This window comes from Ceratotherium simum, chromosome 35 (assembly GCF_057802395.1).
Source record: "Ceratotherium simum simum isolate JZ-2026a chromosome 35, ASM5780239v1, whole genome shotgun sequence".
Classification (NCBI taxonomy): Eukaryota; Metazoa; Chordata; class Mammalia; order Perissodactyla; family Rhinocerotidae; genus Ceratotherium; species Ceratotherium simum.
In genome coordinates this window covers 30,001,066-30,023,302 of record NC_141934.1, presented here as the reverse complement: position 1 = coordinate 30,023,302, position 22,237 = coordinate 30,001,066, and the positions used below count along the sequence as shown (strand labels likewise).

Here is a 22,237-nt window from a genome sequence, read left to right as displayed (position 1 = left end):
ACGCGAGCTTAACCACTGCACCACTAGGCCGCCCGCCCGCCCCGTACATCTTCTCCTTCATCACCGTCGTCTCACTAATGCCATCGTCCTAGTCGCTCGTTGTCCTGCTGGCAGAGACCCTGGTCACAGCGTACGTCCTGCCTCCCCCACGCACCTGGAGTTTCTTTCCAGAGCAGCGTTCCATGATGCGGTATTACATACCACTGCGCAGGGTCGGCGGGACGGGGCTTTCTTATATTCAGAGTGGAAGATAACGCAGGACCTAGTTGATGCCAGGTACCATTCTAACTCGTGTGATGCTCAAGACACCTCTAGAAAGCAGGTGTTAATTCATAATTAACTAACCAACATTAGTTATTTAATTAACTGTTAATTAATTAACCGTTTACACGTTGATAATAATGCCGATGAATAATTTATCCAGAAGGAGAAAATGGAACACAGAGAGGTTCAGTCACTAGCCCGGGGTTACAGAGCTGGGAGGCAGCAGAGCTGGGATTTGAACCCAGGCCGTGTGGCTCTTAAACACTGCACTCCACCCTTTGCTGACCTGAGATGCCGGAAGCACACATCCACCGTCACTGTGGCATCTGTGCTTGTAAGCACCTGACGGGGAAAGCCTGGAAAGTTCCAGGAGCTGGGAGATGCCACAGTGGCGGGAGAGTGGGCGAGGGGGAGAGGGGGAGCTGAGCTCCGAGAAGTCACAGGGGCAGATCCCAAAGGGCCGTGTAGGCAACACTGAGGATTTGGCTTCTGTGCTGAGCGAGTTTTCAGGGGCAGGAACCACAGCCGGGGACGGGTTCGCATCCTAGGGTGGAGAAGCAGACGGTGTGCAGGTAAAGTGTATGGTGTATTAGATGGCGGTAAGCACTCTGGAGCCCATTACAACAGCTGGAGAATAAGGAGGGCTGAGGAGGGCGGTGGGCCACTCTTTTAAGTATGGCGACCAGGGGGCTTCACTGAGAGGGGGTATTTGGGCAAAGACTGGAGTTTGAGAGAACAGCTCTTCCAGTATCTGGGAGAGGAGTGTGGCTGACCGAGGGAACAGTATGTGCAAAGGCTCTGAGGCGGAGGTTTGCCTGGTCTTTGGAAAGAGCAAGAAATCCCTGGTGTCCACAGCAGAGAGAAGAGATGGAGAATGGTGGAAGTGAGGTCAGAGAGGAGGCAGGAAGCAGGACCTGCAGCCCCACGGCAGCCCCCTGGTTTTACTCCTGGCGATGAGGGCCACAGGGGGGTTCTGAGCAAGGAAAGGACCTGACCTGCCTTCTGTGTGCAGAGACCCTTCAGGGGGCTGGCTCCCAGAGATCAGCCCCAGGCTGAGCATCTGGCCAATTCTGACCACTGAGACCGAAGTTGACGTGGTCCCGGATACTCTTGAAAGATGCTCCTCCTTGAAGCAATGGAGGAGAAAGCCCTCCCCCTGCACATCTTTCCTTCCTGCGGGACATCGCCCAAGCAGTGAGCCAGTGTCTGAGTGGAGGAATGTTCCGGAGGCTTCTGGGAGCTCAGTGCAGTCTTCACACCCTCACAGCCCTGTTGGCAGTTGACTTAGTGCCGCGTCCAGGTGAGAATGGGCAACATCGCAGCACCGTGCTCCCCCTGCCTGGAAGACCCCCCACAGCCAGCCCGACGCCCTTCACTGGCCTCGGTCTCAGCCATCATTCCGTCTGCTCGGGGCAGCTTGCAGACACCTCACTCAACCCCGTGAGCCCCTGCCGCCCTGCAGCTCCACGTGTCCCCACGCTGACACCTAGGACCACCTGACACGCTACATACTATTGAATGGACGTGGATGTGGTCTGTCTGCCCACTAGAACGTGAGCCCCGGGAGAGCTGGTTCTGTTTGCTGTGTGTTGTTATTGCCTTCAGAGCCCAGCATGGGCCTGGGCATAACGAAGACCTGGTAATTATTTGATGACTGAATGAATGAATGAGTGAGTGAGTAAATTTTCACCATCGCGTTACACGGGCATTTCATCACGGTACCAGGCTGAAACGGTATCAGTGTTGGGCTGTGTGAAGTCGCCATTCTTGTAAGCGAACAGCGGTTGAACAGCAATTCAGTGGGTCTTCCGCACACCTCTGCTACAAGCTGACGTTTTCTTGTTTGTTTACTCGGTGGTGCCTCCTTCCTCTGCTGTTGCGTGTCACAGGGTCCGTTCCTGAAGGCAGACTCCTGCTGCTCTGTCTGCCTAGCTGCTTGTGCATAGCAGGTGCCCCATAAGTGCTGGCTGATTGAGCAAATGTACAGAAGGAAGAAATGGAATAGAAACGTTCCTCTTAGATCTGAAAGCCTCACACAGAGGAGTCCCTGCACCCGGCGGCGACCCCGTGAAGGTGGAGGACAAGCAGTGTTAGTAACTCGGTACCTTAAGAAGAAGCCGAACGCCGGAGAAAAGTCACAGCCCTCCCAATCAGCGTGCAGTGTTTGGGGAAGAATTCCCGAAGCGTCTCAGAAGCGCAGAGAATTCCTGGTGGCTCTGTCAGTTTGTCCTAGTGGCATGTCCCCATGCTCCTAAGCATGCCCTGTGTCCTGTGCCTGGGTTTGTAATCACGGTGGGCTGGAGGTGGGCAGGTGGGAGTGGAGTCTGTCGTAAGAGATCGTTAGGAATTGCTAGACCCAAATTGGTGATCACAGCTCTGCAGGGCCAGGAGAGCAGCAGTCAGGACTGGCTCCTAGGAGGGCCACACAACAAATGACACTCTCCTGCCCAGGAAGGCGGGAGCTGGTCAGGCCAGAGGCCGGAGCACGAGGACACATGTGCTCTTTCTCTGTCTGTCCTGCCCACAGATAGACACGAACGAGCCATTCCGGCCCGACCTGAATGGGTTAGAGTAATTGACAGACACGCCCGCTTCCACGTTTTATGGGACTTTGTTCGTATTTTGGGGGGTTCTGTTTTCCCGGGATCCCTGGTTCTAGTGCAAGTTTCCACAGCAACAGTGAAACCATCACTTGTCTCCCGAGGTGCCGGGTAATTGCAGCTTCCTAGTGAACTCGAATCCTTTTCCGGTGATGGAAGAGGGGACTTGAAGGTTCTTCAGCTCAGAACCGGAGACAAATCCAGCACGGGGGGAGACTTCACTTTTTCAATGCAGACAAACCTCAGAACTTTGTGAAAACCGAGACCTTCACCATCTGCAGCTGAAATGGTTCCACTCCAAGACCCCTCCCAGAAGAAAGGAGCTTTTGGAGGCAGACGGTGGGGTGGACTTTGCAAAAATGGTGAAAAGAATAGAATTTGCCCCTCTGCCCTCTGACCTTATCTCCCCACGCCTACTTCCCCAGCCTGGGGAATAAAAATAAGTGAAAGAATTAAACAATAAAATTTTTAAATAACAATGAAAATAAGTCACTAACAAATCCAAGCCAAGGGGGAAGGTACGTTAGGTGCCCTCATCGTGTCGGGTGCCTCCCCTCTCTATGCCACAGTCATCCTCACATGTCAGGCCATGTGGAGGAGACGCTGGTCCATGGGGACAGTGGCAGACAGGAGGGCATGTGTCCCATGAAGGGAAGAGCTCTGACTCCGCTTCTGCCCGCTGCTTCCAGGTGGAATGCCTGGCTAAACCTTCCCATTTTTGAAGGAATCTGGACTTTTATATCAAAGATCCAGATTTTTAAATGTTGATTGCTAAGTCGCCTTTTGCACATATTTCATTATACAAAAAAAAAGGAAAGGAAATGAAAACTAAATACAAATGCTGTGGCCCTGGTTCCCGAGCCCTTTAGGAGGGTGGGTAGGCCACGTGAAATTCTCGTGCGACTACCCGCCCTGTGAAAGCCGGCCCCGCGTCGCGCCTTTCTCCCACACGGGTCTTTTTCGCGCATTTCCTCAAGACACCAGAGCTTGTAGGTGTCACTGTTCACAGCCTCGCGGTCCTGGTGGCCTCTGCTCCTCACTGCTGGGCTCTTTGGGGGCGACTCTGGCTGGTGAGGAGTCGTCAGAGGTGGGGAGATGCTCGGAGTGAGAGGAAAGGGTCCAGTCCTGGCGCTCTCGGGGCGGAGCTCCACTCTGCGTGGAGGACAGATGGGGTGTCCCGAGGAGAGCACAGCGGGGAGCACGCCCCGTCTCTGCTCCAGAAAGTAGACCTGGCCGGCAGGGCCCTTGCGGGGGCTGAGCACCCTGGCTGAGCAGAGCGAGCAGACGGGACCAAACCCTGCGATTCAGAGGCTCCACTGAGAGCCTCTGATTTGAGTCCTAGACACACTTACCTGCTGTGTGACCAGCAAGGACAGCTTCTCTGAGCCTCGGTGTCCCCTCTGTACAATGGGCCAGTTATGGCACCTGCGTCCTGCGATTATGATGAGGACTTTATGATTTAAATAGCAGTAAAAAGCTTGGGACAATACTCAGTACACGGGAAAAGATTGATAATCCTTGGCTGTTGTTTTCAGAAGACCTGGGAAAAAATGGAGAGAAGAGAGAGAGAATTTTTTCCAAACAAGGAGAAAGAGGAACTCACCTCTGCATGAGAACCTCTAGTTCTGCTCCAATGCCCGTGGCATTTAAAACATAAAAAGCAAAAACAGGAGGTGGAAGCTTTGTTAGTACCAGGGTTTCCCGGTTCCTCCTGCCACCCTCAGGAAGAGCCCGGGAGCGGGGTGGGGTGGTGCCCTGGAGCAGGCGGGTGAGTCAGAGTGGGGAGCTCGCCATGCGCACAGACCCACTCCCTGCTGCGCCTGGCCTGACCTGCCCTGTCCCCCACAGCACATGCGAGAGGCCGCGGAGCGGCGGCAGCAGCTGGAATTGGAGCATGAACAAGCGCTGGCTGTTCTCAAGGCCAAGCAGCAGGAAATCGACCTTCTGCAGAAGGTAAGCGGGCCTGGGTGCTGGGGGCGGAGGGAGGGGGCGGGCCGTGGGCTGGGGGGCCCGAGAGGGGCGCTGGCTCGGGGGTGGGTGGGGCTGGCTGCTCACCCTGAGACCTCACAGGCTCCAGGGCGCCTCCCGCTCCCTCCTGGAGAGATCTGGTCATCTGCGCCTCCCTGTGCCCCTAGTTCCTCCTGAGTTGACGTGTGTTCGTGCTCTATACTGCAAAAACAGACGGAAAGCTCGAACCCCCGATGCTGGCGAGATCGTAGGGAAGAGGACACTCCTGTGGACGCTGACAGCGGGTGAATCGCTTCCGCTGTGGGGGCGAGCAACCTGACAGCATCAGTTAAAAGCAAACACACACATATATTTTGACCCTGCAACCTTCCGTCCTGGGAATGTGCCCTCAAGAAGCGTGGGAACCAGTTCAAAAGGATTTGGGTGTTTTTTGCTGTGCTGCTGTGAGGGGTAGGGGACGGGGAACTGGATTAAGTTGAATGTCCATCCAAGGGCATGCTCCTGTAAGTCGAGGTACATCCACACCATGACCGGGATGACGTCATTAAAGGGAATAATTTGGATTTGTATCTGCTCTCTCGGGGAGATTCACATGATATGTTACTAAATGAGCAAATCAAGATTCAGGGCAATATTTATAGTGCGATCTCATTAATAAAGGAAGAGAGAGAGAGAAGGGGAGAGAGACAGAGAGAGAGGGAGAGAAAGAGAGAACACGAAAAGCAGAAAGAAAAGGAGAGAAATGGAGGAAAGAAGAGAGGAAGAAGAAAGACGAGAAGCTGGAGGGAGGGGAGGAGGAGGGACTGACTGGTTGCACATGTGTCCCCACAGCACCTGTGATGTGAGGGAGGCTGGGAAAGTTAACGCCCCCATCTTCAGTCATCAGCCTTGCTCCTCTGTCTCTCTCCAAATGGGTGTGAGGGTCCCTTTCAGAGCCCTGGGGCTGGGGTCCCTGTGTATAGTTGTTGCAGTATTTCCGTCCTGAAGCCCAGTGTCCCCCACCCGCCCCTGCCTGCTCCTCCCCCGAGGGCAGCCAGCCCTTCAGCCAGAGCATCTAGTTGAGGTGGACAGACAAATGGAAACACAGGCCGCAGGCTTCTACTTGGCCTGTGGGGGGCCCTCCTGAGCTGGACCGCTGGCGCAGGTCCTCTCCCGCAGCCCCACCAGGCGTGGCTGGGATGGGCAGCAGGCCCCTCCTCCTCCCCCTGGCTAGGCCCCTCCGCCATCTGACAGCCTCTCCAGGTCTTTGATCTCAGAATCAAGTCACATGATTGCTGGCCCCACCTGGCTGGCGACAGGCATCTGTGGGATGGAGTGTTTTCTCCCGAGTTTATTAGCAGAGCCGGTCGCATCAGGCAGATAACTGCTGACGCTGTTTCTCTGATCACTTATCGAGGCCTCATATTAAGGACAGACTTCATTAAGCTGACACTGATGGGGACCGTCACCGTGCTTATTACCTGTCATAATACGTTGGCTGGAACACTGAGACGCAATGTTTCATTAGATGTTATCCAGAAAGGATATTACTGGACACAGGCAGCAATATTACTCTTATCTTCTCCCCTTGTGCAAAAGCTTCCAGTGCCCGGGAGATGCCCGAATGATACCTGCGCTCATTCTCTGCCACCTCAGACGCCATGTCCCCAGGCTGGGTGCGTCTGAGATGGATCACAAGCTTGCAGAAATACAAATATTGTCCAGCCGGGGTGACAGGTCGGTTTTTTTCAACAGAGCCTCTCTAGGAGCCTGGAGTTTTATTTACCAATCATTTGGTGCCAAGGAAAATGCACTCGAGCCAATGGTGTTATGCAGCTCCCATACTCTCCTCTGCGCATCATCCAGTTCCCTTCGCGCCTTTTTCCCTGCATCCATCATTGTCTCTGTTTTGGATACACTGATGCTTCTTCAGTGTGGGGAGCAGAGGAAGAGACACTAATGAAATACAAATGTGCCAATTCTGTGATTTCTTAGAGCTCTGATTTTTTAAAAAAAGCGTTAGAAGAGGAAGGTTGAGCCTTGAGTGGAACGAGATTGGCAAATTCTTTCCAGGTTCTCATTTCCATTTGATTTCCACCATGGACGGCCATCATGCTGCACTTGCTGACTGAGATTATCGTTCATTCATTCATTCATTCAGCAAACGGCTGTCTGTTACCTATGTGTCAGCCACTCAGCCGTTGTTCTGGAAACCAGGAACGCAGTGGCGAGAAAGACCGGGCCTCTGCCCCCCAGAGTGAGAGTAAGTGGACAAGTAGATGAAGAATTAATTAAGTTTAGATCATGAAAGTGCCGTGAAGGAAACAAACAGGATGAAGTGATGGACTGACGGGACAACGGCTTTAAATGGGGTGACGTTTAAAGGAGCAGCAGGCGTGGCCCTCGAGAGTGCAAGTCCCATGGAGGGAGCAGCCCGCGTGCCAGGAGAGAGGGAGGCCCGGGGCTGGGATGCCCGGGGCTGGGAGGCCCGGGGCTGGGAGGCAGGCAGTATGATGTGGGCAGGAGATGCTGCAGAGGACCGACTCCTGGGGCTTTACAGCTGTAGGGAGGAGCCTGATTTCGTTCCAAGGGAGAGTGAAGCCCTTAGAGGGATGAAACAGGATAACGGGATCTAATTCAATTCTTGGAAAATCACGTTGGTTGTTTTTCGGGGTTGATTTGTGGAGGAGCGAGGGGGCTGGTGAACCACACTGAGAAGCCTGGCATCTAGGACTGGGGTGGCGGCAGTGTTAATTTCAGTAATGATTAGGAGGGGGAGTTAATCAAGTTTGCTCAGGGTGGGTGGTCAGAGCCGCAGTGGGGGGCGGGGCATGAAGGAGAGGAGGCTCCAGGCTGACTCGGCATCTCAGTCTTCAAATATTAGTGCAGGTCTGGGCAGGAGGGACGGTCCACCACAGCTGATTTGTTCTGGATCCATCGAAATTCAGTCACAGGGGCACTGAGATGTACGTACGCTTGTGAAATGCACGTTTTTCTGATTGTGTGGAAAGTTTAAAAAATCATTGACAGCCATGACTATAGTCAAGTTATTCCAACAGGGAGTGGTGATTTAATTTAGCTTAAACTGTTCACACAAACAGAAAGATAGGAGGGGGGTGCGTGTGTGTGTGTGTGTGTGTGTTTGCAACTCAGGGATCAGTCTGGTCAAACTCCTCTCTTTTATGCACTAAAAAACCACAAACTGAATTTTCAGATCTCAGAGTTCTGTGAAGCCCCAACACACACGGTTTCTCTCAGATGTGCTCAGCTGAGTTTACTAGTGGGGAATTTTCAGAGGAGGGAGGAGAGGCTCCGAGTTATAAAGGGAGGAACATATATGGACACCGTAGTGCTCTCAGGCCAGCAGGCATCTCCGTGTTTTCATTTTCTGAGAAAAACAGAGTGAAGGGGCATTTTCTTTACGTGTAACCCTGCAGGGGTGGCACAGACCCCGTCCACAGGTTGTGGGGGGCGTGGGACAGGGTATTAAGACTTGCCTGTCTTGACCTGGGACGTCTTGGGGGAAGACATCAGAGTGTTCAGGGAGTGCTAAGGAGACAAATGACATTTTTACGCAAAAATAGACTAGGTATCACCTGGGTGCCGGGGACTCTTCATAACGTGCAACATCTTGCCTAGTCCCCAGTAGAACCCTAGGAACCATACTGTTATTATCATCCGGGTTCCTAACGGAGGAAGCTGAAGACTAAAGAGATGAAGTAACTTAACCAAACGTCACCTGGCTAGTAAGCAGTACAGACTGGATTTGCACTTAACCCACTAAGCCATAATGCCTCCACTGTAAGGCTAGGGATCGACCAAAGTCTGGCCCTTGTCCCCTTACCACGATAAAAGTCCCCAGAACTATCTGAGGTCCAAAGATGCTCCTCACGAGACAGCAGTATAGATATCTCTGAAGAGCTGCCTCTTCTCTCTGACTGCAGCTTCCGCTTGAGCCCACTCCAGCGGGTCCCCCAGCCTCACCCTGTCAACACGGCGGCTCATGTTGAGTCACCGTGCATGGAAGTCATGCCCAGTGGCTAGTTCTCAGCCCCTTCATTGACCCAGAGGCAGTTGATCCCTACCCCTGCAGGCTTCCAGGCCACGATCCTCTTTTGAGTTTTCCTCCTTTGACACAGATCCCCCCTAAACATCATGGGTGTACCCCAAAACTTGGTCTGCAAGCCACATCTCTTTGTGTACACTTGTTCCCTCAGCGACCTCGTCTGCTCCTGTGGGTTTAAATACCATCTATGTGTGGCCACCCCCAAATTTAGACTCCAAGTCAGATCCCGCCTCTGAACCCCACTTCTTCTATCCAACCTTCCCCTGCATGTCGCCCCCTGGATGATCTCAAACATCATGTCCCACACTGGACCCCTATCCTCAGCAACACTGCTGTTCACGTGTCCCCCCAGGATCTGCAATGGCAGCATTTCCTTCTCGTACAACTTTTTCTCTTCCCTGCCAGTAATCACCTCGTTCTGCTTGCTTGCTTAGGTCTCCGCGTGCCCGTCTCCCTTATTCCCAAGCTCTCTGGCAGAGCGAAAATTCCTCTCAAGATGGCCCCACTCCCCAGGGGATGCTCTCACTCCTCTTCCCTGAGAGACCCCCGCCTGGAGCCCTGGCCCTTGCTCTAGGCCAGGCTGTTGCTCCTGAGGCTGAGCGGGGCCTGGGAGTCCCCTTCACCGTCGTCTCGGGTGTTACCTTCACACCTCGCTGTGCTTTGTTGCACCCTCTGCTTCCTGGATCCGTAATATTCTTCTTCTCCATGTACGGTGTGTGAGTCAGCCAGGAGTATGTTTTCCCATGCCATAGAGGTGGGTTTTGCCACATTTTACAGGACTCGGAAATTCCTTTGTGGTTTCAGCCTCACCTCTAGACCTGGCCACCCTAAGGCAGTGCCGGCATTCATCCATCTGATACCAGGGACCCGGAACCCAGCACCTTCTCCGGGTGCCTCCCTCTCTCTGCAAGCTCAGCTCGTCTCTCTGCCCAATATGGTGGTTGGGAGAAGCGAGCGAACTAACGTGCCAGTGAACACAGGCGTCGAATTAAAGAACGAATGAACAAACGATCCAAATGCCCAAGGCTGTTCTAGTGGGGATGGGGTAAGATACGTCCGTCCAGCCAACCCTTTTCTCTGGGCACTGTTGAAGGCATAGTTTAGAAAAAATAGAAGGCAGCCAAGCAGAGCGCCCGCCCACCCACCGGCCACCATGGCCCCCTGGCTCTCCTGTGGGACCCCTGCTTCGTGGAGATCACGGAGCCCCGAGCTCAGTTGAGAATCCTTGCTTTCACTCATTCAACAAACAGCTCTTCAGCACCTTGTGTCAGCAATGTTTCAGGGGCTAGGGACATGGCCTTCAGGAAGACTGGGTGAGAACAGGCTGTGAACAGTGACAACAGTAATAAAACCTGCCCTGTGAACGTTTATTCTAAGTGTAGAATGTTCCGGGCCCAGCATCTAGAATGCACGTGTCACCTCCTTTAATCCCTCGCCTGCCTTTGCCTCCCCCTCTCCTCCCACCCGCCCTTCTCTCCACCTGCTGCAGCCACACTGGCCCCCTCTGTCCCTCGACCACATAAAACCATCCCCCTTCCTGGTCTTCGCACAGAATGCCTGGTCCCCAGGCAGAGCTGCCTGACTTTTGTCATTGAAGTCTCTGCCCGGCCACCTGCCTAGATGGACTCCACTCCCTGCCCCGTGCTCTCTGCCACATCACCCCCCTTAGTGATGCCAAAATGCGCTCGCTCACTTCTTTATCTATTTGCCTGTTGTCTGTCTGCAGAGGGGAGTGTCTGCACTCCTAGAGCATTGCCTGACACAGAGCAGGTACTCAACAAGTATTGAGTGAATGAAGTGCTCAAGAGCACTGAATTAATGAAGAAATGAGGGAAGGAAGGACGGAAGGACTGAAGGAAGGAAGGAAGGGGAGATCTAGCAGCTTCTGTCAGTTGATGCGGTTTGTGGTTCAAGTAATATTACTAAGATAACCATTGATAGATTCTAAGCAATATTCCGTCAATGCCTGATGAGGAAAGCAGTGGAGACACCCGTCAGCCCTCACCATAACCTGTGGGGTGCAGGCCCATGACAGATGAGACTCCTGAGGTTAAGGAAAGTGCTCCAGGTCCCCTGGGGGGTCTGACTCCGAAACTGGTGCCTTCTCTTGAGGTAAACGGCGACCAGGTCCAGTGCTCCTGTTCCTCAGAGTCTCAGTTTCTTGTGCAGGTTAATCCTTGTCGATTACGAGCAGCAGTTCTAATGATCCAGGGTACAAGCAAAGGAGGTTCCACAGTTAGAGTCCATCTGCAGACCTGACTGGTTGTCCTGTTGTTTACAGTCTCTCCGGAGTGAAGTGATTGCTCTTGGTTTTCAGGCTGTGACTGAAATGTGCGATACTAGGAGAAGCTAAGGTACTAAGAGAACTCGCCATGCACTTCATAATCAATGCTTTGCCTACACTTCAAGGGCCTCCCCTGGACGCTGGGATTTAGTTGTTGTGTGTAGATGGCGAGGGGATCACAGACTGAGCCTCTGCATTCATTCAGTGCAGCATCAGCCTGGGTCTTGCTTTCTCCCACAACACGCTCCTGGAATGATGGCGTATGTCCATCTGCTTCCCCAGGGCTGCAGGACTCAGGGGCCGGCTCTGAGGGTCCTTACAGCCCTCAACCCAGCTCCATAAATCTCATTTGCTTTTCTGTGGAGCTGACATTATCAGCATCCATAGATGACACTCACCCTGCTCCATCCTAACCGGCATCCATCATCCCAGCCCAGTCACCGTGGTGCTGGGTGGCCAACTGTCCTGAGTGCCCGGTCTATCTAAGCCGAACGTCCAGAACTCTGCCAACAGGAGACCTACCGTCCCTTCTGTGCACCTGTGCCTCCCTTGAAATCACTGCATCTGCTCCATGTTAACCCACCCCCTGGACACTCGGCCCCCTGGATGACAGGCTTCTTCTTCTGACAGCAGGCCTCTGGGCCCCTGAGAGCCCTGGTCCCTCTCCAGTTTCACTGTGCTCTGTCAGAAATCGTGTCTAAACGAAGGTCACAGCTTCTCCACAGATTGACACTGGCCCCCAAAATGAGCCTCGCTGAAGCTGTTGCTCAGGTTTTTGGAAGAATTCAGCACTGCCAATTTGAACTGTTAATGTTAACAATCTATTCTGATTGCCCAAACGGCCCAGCTTGCAAGTAGCCTACGAAAACGAACTCCTGATTTTCACTTGAAGCCGGAAACGAAGTTGTTCTTGCCAACTTGGCTGGGTTCTAACAGCCCGCGCTGGAGTGTTCTGTTGTTTTTTCATCCTGCGGGTTGAAAACGATCTTCCACTCGCTGGCTCAATGGTGGTGTTATTTATATAATCCCTATATGTTCTCTCGTCGTTTGTCTTTTTTTCCTATTTTGTTATTTATTGTCACTCTTGTGGTTTTTGCTTTGAAAGGAACAATTTGAAGCGTTTGAAGATGGAGCTGAATTCAAGAATGGTGTAATTAATTTGCTGTGTTCTGTTCTCTTCCTCGGCTCTTAAAAACCTCATTGGAATCTGTGAGAACGAAACGCCTGTGTATGAACGCCACAGACAGCTCAGATGATGTTTCCTTTCTGGTCTGTGCTGGGGAAGCCAAGCCCTCCCCCTTCCCCACCCACAGTAGTTTTCGAGTGAGAAGCAGAAGCTGCTAAGATGAGGCTCGTTGGCTTGTTTATGATGTTGAATAATCCATTGCTAATCCGTCTCCAGGCCCCTGGAGGAAATATTCCTCCAGAACCCAGAATTCTAGATGTAAATCTCAATTTAATGTAATGGGTTCTTTATTAGTGCTCGATATCTTAAAAGGCAGGTGCCCCGTAGGAGATAATCCTCTTTAAAAATTCGTGTTTTTCTGCTTCATTGGGAACGTTTGTGAGACCAGCAAAACAAATTTGACGGGATAATGAACGTGGGCTGTGGTGCAGGCTTTTCTTCTGTCTTATGACATAGACTCATACTGAACTTCGGTGTCTCCAGCTTTAAAATGGGGAGTGTCACGTTCTTTAACAGTTGACGATCATATTCCGTAAGACTCTTGGTTCCAAGTGACAGAAAACACAAAAAGAGAATTTTAGTTGTGTACTTCAGATATGGCTAAGCAGGGCCCAGACCATCCAGCCTCAGATATGGCTGAGTCCAGTGCCCCCAAAATCCCATCAGACCTTGGTTGCTATCCTGCCTCTCTCTCTCCTGTGTTGGCTTCGTTTTTGGTTTCCATGTGGAGGCCCCTGGCTGCTGTAGCCTCGCCCCTCATGGTGGCAACATGTCTGCAGCTGCTCCAAATTCCCCTCCACTCAGGTTCAAATCCACTAGGCAAGGGGCCTTCCTCTCTCCCAGCATTCTCAGACAAAGTCTCATTGCTCTACTCGGGCCGTCCACCCTGCTGTAAACCAATCACCGAGAGTCCAGAACTGAACTCATGGGCTCAGTATGGGTGTGCTGGGTCCCCGGCAAATTCAGGGACTCTTCCCAGGAGAGAAGGACATGAATGCCCGGCAGGCCAACGAACAGATATTCAGTCATCACAATGCTGGAGCTTCAGAGTACATATGGACAAGAAATAATGATGTTGCATCCAGCTTTGTGTGAATTTGCCATTTGGCCCAGGCAGCAGCCATCCTGAGAAATGTCTTTAGTGAAACTTGTGAAATGTCTTATTCTGTGGAGCGGGTGGCTTGGCTTCAAGTAATTTGAAGCGGGCAGCCCCCCTACCTTGGGCTGAACTGTTGGGAGCCTGTGAGGTGCTCAGGACCCCCGTCGCGGCCTCTCCAGGGCCTGGTGAGATCTCCGCCGACCTGGAGCTATTTGGGGGTCGAGTTCGTGTGACTGTGTTTTGTCCCCAGACAGTTAAGATGTCTGGGGAAGTGATGGCACCACCCGAGGCTGTGGGAGGAGTTATCCTGCTGCTCTGGGTTCGACGCCTTCTGCATTCGACCCCTTCTCAGGAACAGAGCCAGCCTCCCCCTCACGCCCCGCTGACGCCCACCAGCCTCTCCGTCCTCTGCCAGATCAGGGTGCAAAGAGTGTTTTTACAAACAGTGTCAAACCCAACCAAAATCCACTCCATCTTGCCCAAGATAAGGATGAGAAAAATGAGAACCGATTAAGACCCCTAGAATTTAGAGGCTTATCAGGGGATGAAGGTCAGTGACCCACTCCCTGATAATTTAGGCTTTGATCTGATTCTCTTGTTTTCCCACCTTTAAACGTTTATTCTTTTTTCTTTTTATCATAAAAAGGCTCAGGTTGAAGCTAAGAAAGAACATGAAGGCGCTGTGCAGCTGCTAGAGGTGAGTGAGGCCCTGCCGGCGTCTCTCTGGGGCAGGTGAGGGCGAGAGAGTCGCGTTAATGCCGAGTGGAAACAACAGCCAGCATTTACTGAGCGCCTACTGGGTACCAGCACTCAGTGCCGTCCACACATCCTCCCCTGTCAGCATCACAAGCAACCTACACGATTCCCATGTAGGAATTGGGCACAGAGAGGTTAAGCAATGTTCCCATGGCCACACAGCCAGCATCAGGACTGTGGGTCTCAGGTGTGGTCTGCTCTCCTCTGCCGGCTCCTCTTGGGGGGAACGCAAGCAGGATGGGCCCGCTCACTGGTGTGGAGTGATTTCCCCGTGGAGAAAGGGTGGCTGGACCATTCCTGTGGGTGTCCTGCCGTCAGATGAAGTGTGGAGGATAAGTTTCAAGGGCCAGCACATCCTGGGGAAGCGTGTGGCAGTTGGTAGGTGGGGAGGGATTTGCAGGATTAGAGAAAGGACCACCTGGGGAATCGAGCAGCGAACGCCATCTGAGGCACCGCCCCAGGTGCCATCCGCAGTGAGCATGATGTGAGTGACCCTCCTCAGCCACCCAGAGGCCTTTCTTACCCACCCTGATGGTGGGGGCTGGGCAGGGACGTGGCGCCAAGTCCCACCAGCGTGCGTGGGTGTCAGGAGTGACCAATCCTCTGTCCCTGGCTTGTGGCCTGATGGCAGCTTCCGAGGGAGCAGACGGGCAAATCTGAGTGGAACTCATAGGGTCACCCCAGAGGCCTTGCTGTCTGCATCCTCCATGAGTAATAAACAGGCCATAATGAGCAGACCAGGCCTTCTACCTGCCAAAGACAGAGGTCACAAAATTACTGACCCCTTAGTGACAGACACAGCAGCAGAGGGGGGCTGCACAGTGTGGGTTGGCCCCGCGTGGCCTTCTCCCGGGCCTGCCATCCGCAGGTATGGGAAGCAGTTGTCTCCTTTAAGATGACCCCGTCCTTTGTCCCCAGGGGAATAGCAGCCACTTAAAACAGAATATATGCATCTCTTACAGTGCCTTTTAAAATCTATTCCTCCCGCAGGAAAAGGTTTCACTATCATCATATATATTAAAATTGATTTTTTGAAAGCGTCCATTAGCTAATGAATATCTGGAGGGATGAGGGTGATGAATAGCAGGTGGGAAAATGCATAACCTGGGAGAGGGGCAACAGAGCCCCCATTCCCCATAAATCTTCCTGAAAAGTCGCTGGCTTCCCCTTGCCTGAATCGCCCACCGCACTTTCATTTGCATAGTCTGCTGGCTGAAAGTGTAGTTTCTTTTTTCCAGTCGCCCGAAGCCCATTGATTTGATCGTCTGTGTTGTTTTAATCCGCCTTCTGAGCTGCCACTCTGTGACAGTCCCGCTGAGGTCACGTCCCCTGGGGCTGGTGGCAGTGCATGCTTTGACATGTGGCAACAGTCCTGACGTGCTTTGACTTGAAAACGGAAAAGGCAGTGCAGACGTGCCGAGAACCGTGTGTTTTCTTTATTTACACATCTTCTTGTAATTGTGTCTTGCTTTGCTCCTCACCCAGAACACCTTGGACAGCATGCAGGTATTTTGGGGAAGGATGTGCTCCCGCCCCCTGTGCTTGGTGGTGCTTTCCCCATTTCCCCGTGCATGGGAGCAGCCACGGGTCCCTGGGCCCGCTCAACCCACCGGGTCTTCCGAAACTGGGCAGCTCGAGGTTCTGACCCAGCAGCAGCGTTCTGATGAGGTAGTGGGCGGTCGGGCTCCTTGGGGTGGGGGAGCCGAGGAGCTGTTGGCGGGAGCTCCTCGGGGCCTGTGCTGTAACCTGGGTGTTGGATCACACGGTTCCGTTCTCTGAAGTGTTGAGCAGGCCCAGCGAACCTGGTTTCCCATTTCCTGCCAAGGCTGTAACTTTCAGGCTCCATGAATTCAGGTGACCACAGCGGGAGACACTGCTAGGACTGATTCTACCCTGGGGCCAGCCACGTGATTGATAGCCCGGCTGAGAGCCCAAAATTCGGTCGGTAGGTCATCAGGATTCACACCTGGCGCCTGAACGCTCCACCTTGTTGTTCTGTGTCTGCCATGAGTGACAGTGGGCTCTCCTGGCAGGCGTGGGTGGCGGCTCCCGTCTTCCCTCTAACAGACAGCTGCCTTTCTCGCTACCCGGGGAAGAGGAGAAACTGAGCTGTCCCTCGGAACAAGGTTTTGAGTGTGTTCCAAAACTCTAAGTTTGATCATGAATTCGTAGAAGATGTGGCTTTTCTCATTTCTAGATAAGTGGTTCTCACAGTGGGGTTCCCAGACCAGCAGTATTGGCATCACCTAGGAGCTTGTCAGAAATGCAAATTTTGGGGTCCTGCCCTCAACCTGCTGAATCAGAAACTCTGGAGAAGGGGCCCAGAAATCTGTGTTTTTACCAGCCCTCCGGGTCGTTCTGATGCAGCTGGTGTTCGAGAAGCATCGTTTATAGTCCACTAGGCTAGTTACGGCAAGGAGGACACAGTCGCAGGAGGAGCCCCAGGGGTCTTGGCCAGTCCGTGGTCCAGCACCTTAGTGACCTGAGCCTCCACTCCCGCCCCCACCTTCCTTCAGCAGGAGTGTTGGCTGAGAAACCACAGGTGTGAAATCCTGCCCACCAGCTCGTCACAGAGCAATCTGAAGCGTGCAGTGTAGCTATCATTTGGAAGTGTTCGTGTTCCGGGAGAGCGTGGTGCATCCTACATGGCACACTGGTGACCCCCTTCAGTCGGATGTTCTACTAAGCAGAACAGCCACTTCCTCGGGTTGTTTAGATATAATATAAACAGCTAGATAGAACTAGAGTTACTGGATAAGGGTTATCTCAGAAAACGTGTTAAATCAAAACCCCTCAAAACACTCATCTACACAAATCCAGTTCCACGGATGTTTCTAAGCCCCGGTTTCTGGTGAACCAGGTTTCTGGTGAAGCCCTGGTTCCAGGATGTTTGGGGATGATGGAGGGGAGGTGTCTTTGCTCTCCATGGGGAGAGTAGTCCCAACACCCGGGGAGCAATTGGGGCTGGCTGGGGGCTTAGCGAAGAGGGAGTCAGGAGTTAACTGAAAATAGAAGGAGACGGAGAGCTCTGTGTGCAAACCTCACAGCCAAGAGAAGAGACCTCTCCAGACACCGTTAAGCAGTTTCTTTGGCACTTTATGAAGGAGCTATTTCAAGACAAAGAAGCAAGAGAAAACAGTAATAATATAAACAATAACAGTGACAAGGACGACAGCATTTATTGAACACCTACTCTGTGCTGAGCACTGTTCTAAGGGTGCAGCTAAGGGATATCTAAGGGACAGTACACGTTATGTCACTCAATCTTCACGACAACCCAGGGGAAACCGAGGCATGGTCAGGTTGAGTGACTTGCCCAGGCCTCACTGGTAAGGGGCAGAAACTGGACTCAAACCCCAGGAGTTTGGCTCCGGAGTCCAAACCCTCAACGGCCGCGTCACAGCACGGCTCCCCTTGACCCCAGAATGCTGACCACCCTGCAGATGGGGGCCGCTCTCCTGCAGCCACACTGTACTGAACGGTGAGCTGGGAGTCGGCTCACACGGCAGCTACACTGGGAATCACGGCCTCCTGGGGCGGTGCAGCAGCAGAAGATGACAACATGTGTCACGAGGTCACTATACACCAGGCACTTGGCAAGTGCCCTCAGACTGAACCCTTCAAACCGCCCGGGGAGGTTGTTACCATTGTTACCCTCATTTCACTGATTAGACCACCAGGCACAGAGACACTGGCCACTTGTTCAAAGACACATAGCTCGTAAGAGCTGAGCCAGGCCCTGAGGCCAGGAGGTCCGCCTGGGAGCATCGTCTCAAGTCTCTGAGAGGAGTGTCTGCAGGGAAGAAACGCCCCCGTGACTGAGGTGCTCGTAAAGGTGTGGGTTCGGGAGACGGTGAGCTCTGGGGTCCATTGCAGGGGGACTTGCCCGTGGAGTGCCAGTGCCAGTGCCGTGTGCTTTGCGTGTGCGTTTGGGTTGCTTTTGGCTGATTCTTCAGGGCGCCTTCAGAAGACGTCACTCCATCACTCCCAATGCTTGTGCTCCTCTCCTCCAGCAAAGCCTCAAAGTGCGGCGACCTCAGCCCTTGCTCGTCTCAGCCAGGGGAACCCTATGCAGGCTTCTTCCATCCCTGGGTCTCACTTAGGAGACTTTTGAGAGCAGATGGGCCGCACCCTGAGACAGCCTGGGGATCTTCTCTAGGCCAGGGTCCAGCGTCCAGCAGCTCTGTGACTTTCGTGGGCCCTGGGCCCCTTTGCTTTCATGGGTCTCCTCCTCCATAAAAATTCTATTTCATATTTGCTTGAGTGTGAAGATGAATATAATCCAGGTTGGATTCATTATCACGTATTCATTATTATTGTATTTGTTTTTTTCTTCTAATTTTAAAGGAAATTAAAATGAAAACGTTTCTGTGGGTCGCTAATTGTATTGTGGCTCCAGGGACCGTGCTTCTGGGCCTCAGGGAGAAGTCGGCGCTGCCAGGCTGGAGTTACAATTCTCCATAATCATTGGCAAGTGAGCGTGGTGTGGGTGAATGAATGTGTGAAGGAGTGCAGCTTTGTCCCACCAAAGAGATGAACCGGTTCTCAGATGTGTTCATAAGGTTAGGCTCAGGTGTGCCTACATCTCGCACTTAACGTGTAAAGGTTCATTTCTCATCAACAAGGTCCACTGCAGATCTGGGAATGCTCCACACAGCTCTCCTCCGAGCGGTGACTCAGGGACCCAGGCTGCCTGTGTCTCGAGACTGTGCTGTCTGGAGCACAGGGCTTCCTGGTTACCGCGGCCGGGACAAGTGGCACGGAAACCTCCTATCTACTCTTCTGTGCCTCAGCTACGGAAGCGACACACATCACCCCGGCTTATGGGCCATTAGCCAGAGTTAGCGACACGGCCCAACTGCGCTGCCAGAGAAGCCCAGGTGCAGACTCCCTGGGCCCAGGAAACGAAGCCGAATGCGGTGGAGCCATAGCATTGTCTTTGCCACATCTGAATCCTGGAATCCTTGCAAGACAAGTCAGTTTCGACACTAAAGGTGACAGAATGTTAGCCAAGTTGAGGATCTGAGAAGTGAGCAGGTGAAGAAGATTTATACTTAATGTTTTGCATCCTGTATCTCTTAGGAATTCTCTTTCCTCCGGTGGGCACGGGGTCTCTGCTCTCCGGGGCAGAGCCTTAGCCACCCAGTACCCGTGAGTCTTAGCTGGGAGGTGAGGTGGTTAGAGACAAGAAAACACTGCACGCTCCGGTATTCGGGAATTCAGCTGCCCAAGGACTTACTCTGACTCCATCTTGGTCTCCCTAACGCCTCCCCTTCCAGGTCACAATCAGCCCCCGAGGGCAATAGCTAGTCAGTGGGCAGCAGAAGAGTTCTGAGTTCCCATCAATGAATGTGCTTATCTGCGCATGCGCTACCTGTGTGACAAATGCGAATCAGTTCAGAAACCGGACAACCAGCGATCTGACCCACCAGCTTAGAGTTCACTGTGCTTTAGTTGGACAATCTGATGGATGCCTTAATCATAGGAACCAAAGCACATGTTTAGGACACTGGCGTTTTAATAGAGCTGAATCCATACAAATTATAGAATGCAAGATGTTAATTCAACAGCCACCTTCACTTAGCAGAGTCTCCCCTGGCTCCTACTTTGTTACATTTCAGTAACAAGATTGCATTGTCCTGGAAAGATTCCAGAACTCAGAGCAATTACCTGTAAAGATCCCGGAAACCAGAGCTTGTTCAGATGAGTTTATAGGGTTTTTCCGTGTATGTTATAGCTGCAGGCAAGAGCCAGAGCAGGTCTGAGCATTAAACTGACCGTGAAGGGTATTCCTTCATTGGGGACCACCGTGAAACTGTCAAGAGATCCACAATGCCTCTCGCTGACGATAAGGAGTAGGGAATTCTGATGTGCCTGCCTGGGCTCAAACGAGCCATCGCACTTTGCTGAAAACAGACGTCCAGTCTACCGAGGAGTGTAATGGAGCTCAGGTGATTGAGTTATCAGTCAGCCGTCCCTCTGGCAGGTCACAGACTGAGCCTCTGCCCTTGGAGGATGGAAGGTCTTAGCTTCTGCTCATGGAGCCCTACCATGCCTGCCAGAGTCTGTACGTAGAATTTGCCACTGGGTTCTGGAAGGCACGCTTCACCCCATTTTATAGATGAAGAAACTGAGGTCCACTGAGGTTACGTGACTTGCCTCCAGGTCCCCTAATGAGTGAGTGGTGGACCAGGATCTAGACGCAGCTCAGAGCTGGACTCAGAGGCCTGGGTTTGTCCTGCCCATTACTGGGCGTGTGACTTTGGCCTTGTCTTCCTCAGGCTATGATGGACCCGTACCAACTTAGCCCCCGGAGTCCCTCTGACCATAAGCAATGATGCAGAGAAAGCCCCCGGCAGTGCCTGCACACACAGTAGGTATTCAGCAAATGACAGAGAGCATCGCAATCCTTGTTTACACAATTTATTCCCAAATCGCCCGCACGCAGGGTGACCCAGTTCTCCTGGGAGGCTCCCTGGTCTTGCCTGCTGTTCTTATTATTCACAGCGTCCCTTTACTCTCAAAACTGTCCTGGTTTGCACACTAATTACAGGGCACAGGGCCCCACTCAGAGGCTCCTGTGTGTGGAGCCCGGGAAATCGGATGAGAAAACCACATGGAGGATCCTGGGAAGGTTCGCAGTCACGTCTCGGGATTGTTTTCCTCTGTCTTTATAAATACCCATGTCCAAATGTGCAAGTCTCTGCTCTTTATTCCAACTATAGTTTTCTTGCCTGATGACTGCACCATCTGCTCCTGCCTCGGTCAGAACGCAGTGGCTCCCAAGCAGCCGCCCTCCGCTCGGATGCTGCAGGTGGCCGGGGCTCTGGGGGCAGAAGCGGGGCTGGAGATGCACACGCCGCCACCGGGTTAACTCACGCAGAGTGGTCCCCGCCCCACCCCCCTCGCCGCCCAACCAGGACGAGACCATGCTCTGAACCCTGAAATAAATGGTGACGTCCAAACAAGCCAGCCGGGGCAGAACAATGGGGTCGCTGCTGTCTTTCTGCACCCTTTGGAAGCAGTTCCTTCTGCTGGTGACTCAAGGACCATTGGAGGCATGTGGCCCCAGCTGCCGGGCCTGGCCTCAGCAACCCACGCCTCCACCAGCTGCAGCCAGGCCTGGAGACTCTTCTTGGAGGCTCCTGCAAAACAACCCGCCTCTTTTCTGGAAGAAGGAAACAGCAGGGGGCCTGATGAAGTTTCCCGAGGGAGCACTGGCCTATGCGATGTGCTTCGAGTATAATGGGTCTCTAGTTCTCATCCACTTCTGTTTCAGCTTTTTTTCTCCCTGAGCCTAGTGTGAACAGGAAAGCTGCCTGGGTTCTGAGAGTCAGCACCTGCTGTCTTGAAGCCACTTCCTCTAATACCAAGAGGAGGAACAAGGCAAGGAATTGCAGAGACAAGCAAACTATTAGGTGTGATGGGCACGACTCGCAGATTCTTTTTGGTAGACGCTTGAGATGGGAGAGGCTCAGCCAGGCTCCTATAACATCGCTCCAGGTTATAATGAAAGCAAGTCTCAAACCAAATTGCCCCACACGTGCAGACACGTATGGAGCAAACACTCGTCGACAAGCAGGCACAGAGTGGTACATCTGAGTTTGTTCGGTAGCTCAGTGAAGCCCCAATTGTCTGTGCTGTTAGGAGCGTCCACCACCAGCTCCCATGGAAGGTGTACTCGAGGGAAGCATGTCAACTTGCCAGGGCCTGGTTCCGGCAGCCTTGGGCAACCAGAAATCCTCCGAATTGTATCTGGACACAGGACCATTTAGAGACCCAGCCTTCCCCATGCCCAAGAGCACGCGGGCTAAGGACCTTGCTAGTCTTATGCTCTATTTATTAAGGGCAGGATAGCACTAAATATTTGAGCCAGTTAATGGATCTTGAATACTTTTTATTTCACCAACGAATACCTGTTTCTCCCATTCATCATGCTTAGGAAAAAGCTGATAATTTCACCATTTTTTTTCTCATGTTGGTGAGCATGCCGGGGGCATCCACGGCGAGACAGGGAGCAGACGTCTTTCGGGCA

The 22,237-nt window shown here is 52.8% G+C and overlaps 1 protein-coding gene across 1 annotated transcript in view; it reads left to right on the top strand.

Moving 5' to 3' along the window:
• RIMBP2 (RIMS binding protein 2) overlaps positions 1 to 22,237 on the top strand; it is a 114,888-nt gene that overhangs the window by 31,796 nt on the left and 60,855 nt on the right. Inside the window, exons 3-4 of the mRNA XM_087423465.1 lie at positions 4,713 to 4,817; positions 14,093 to 14,143. Of these exons, the coding sequence (XP_087279591.1) occupies positions 4,716 to 4,817; positions 14,093 to 14,143 (153 nt within the window). The 5' untranslated portion in view covers positions 4,713 to 4,715. The remainder of the gene's footprint in view (positions 1 to 4,712; positions 4,818 to 14,092; positions 14,144 to 22,237) is intronic.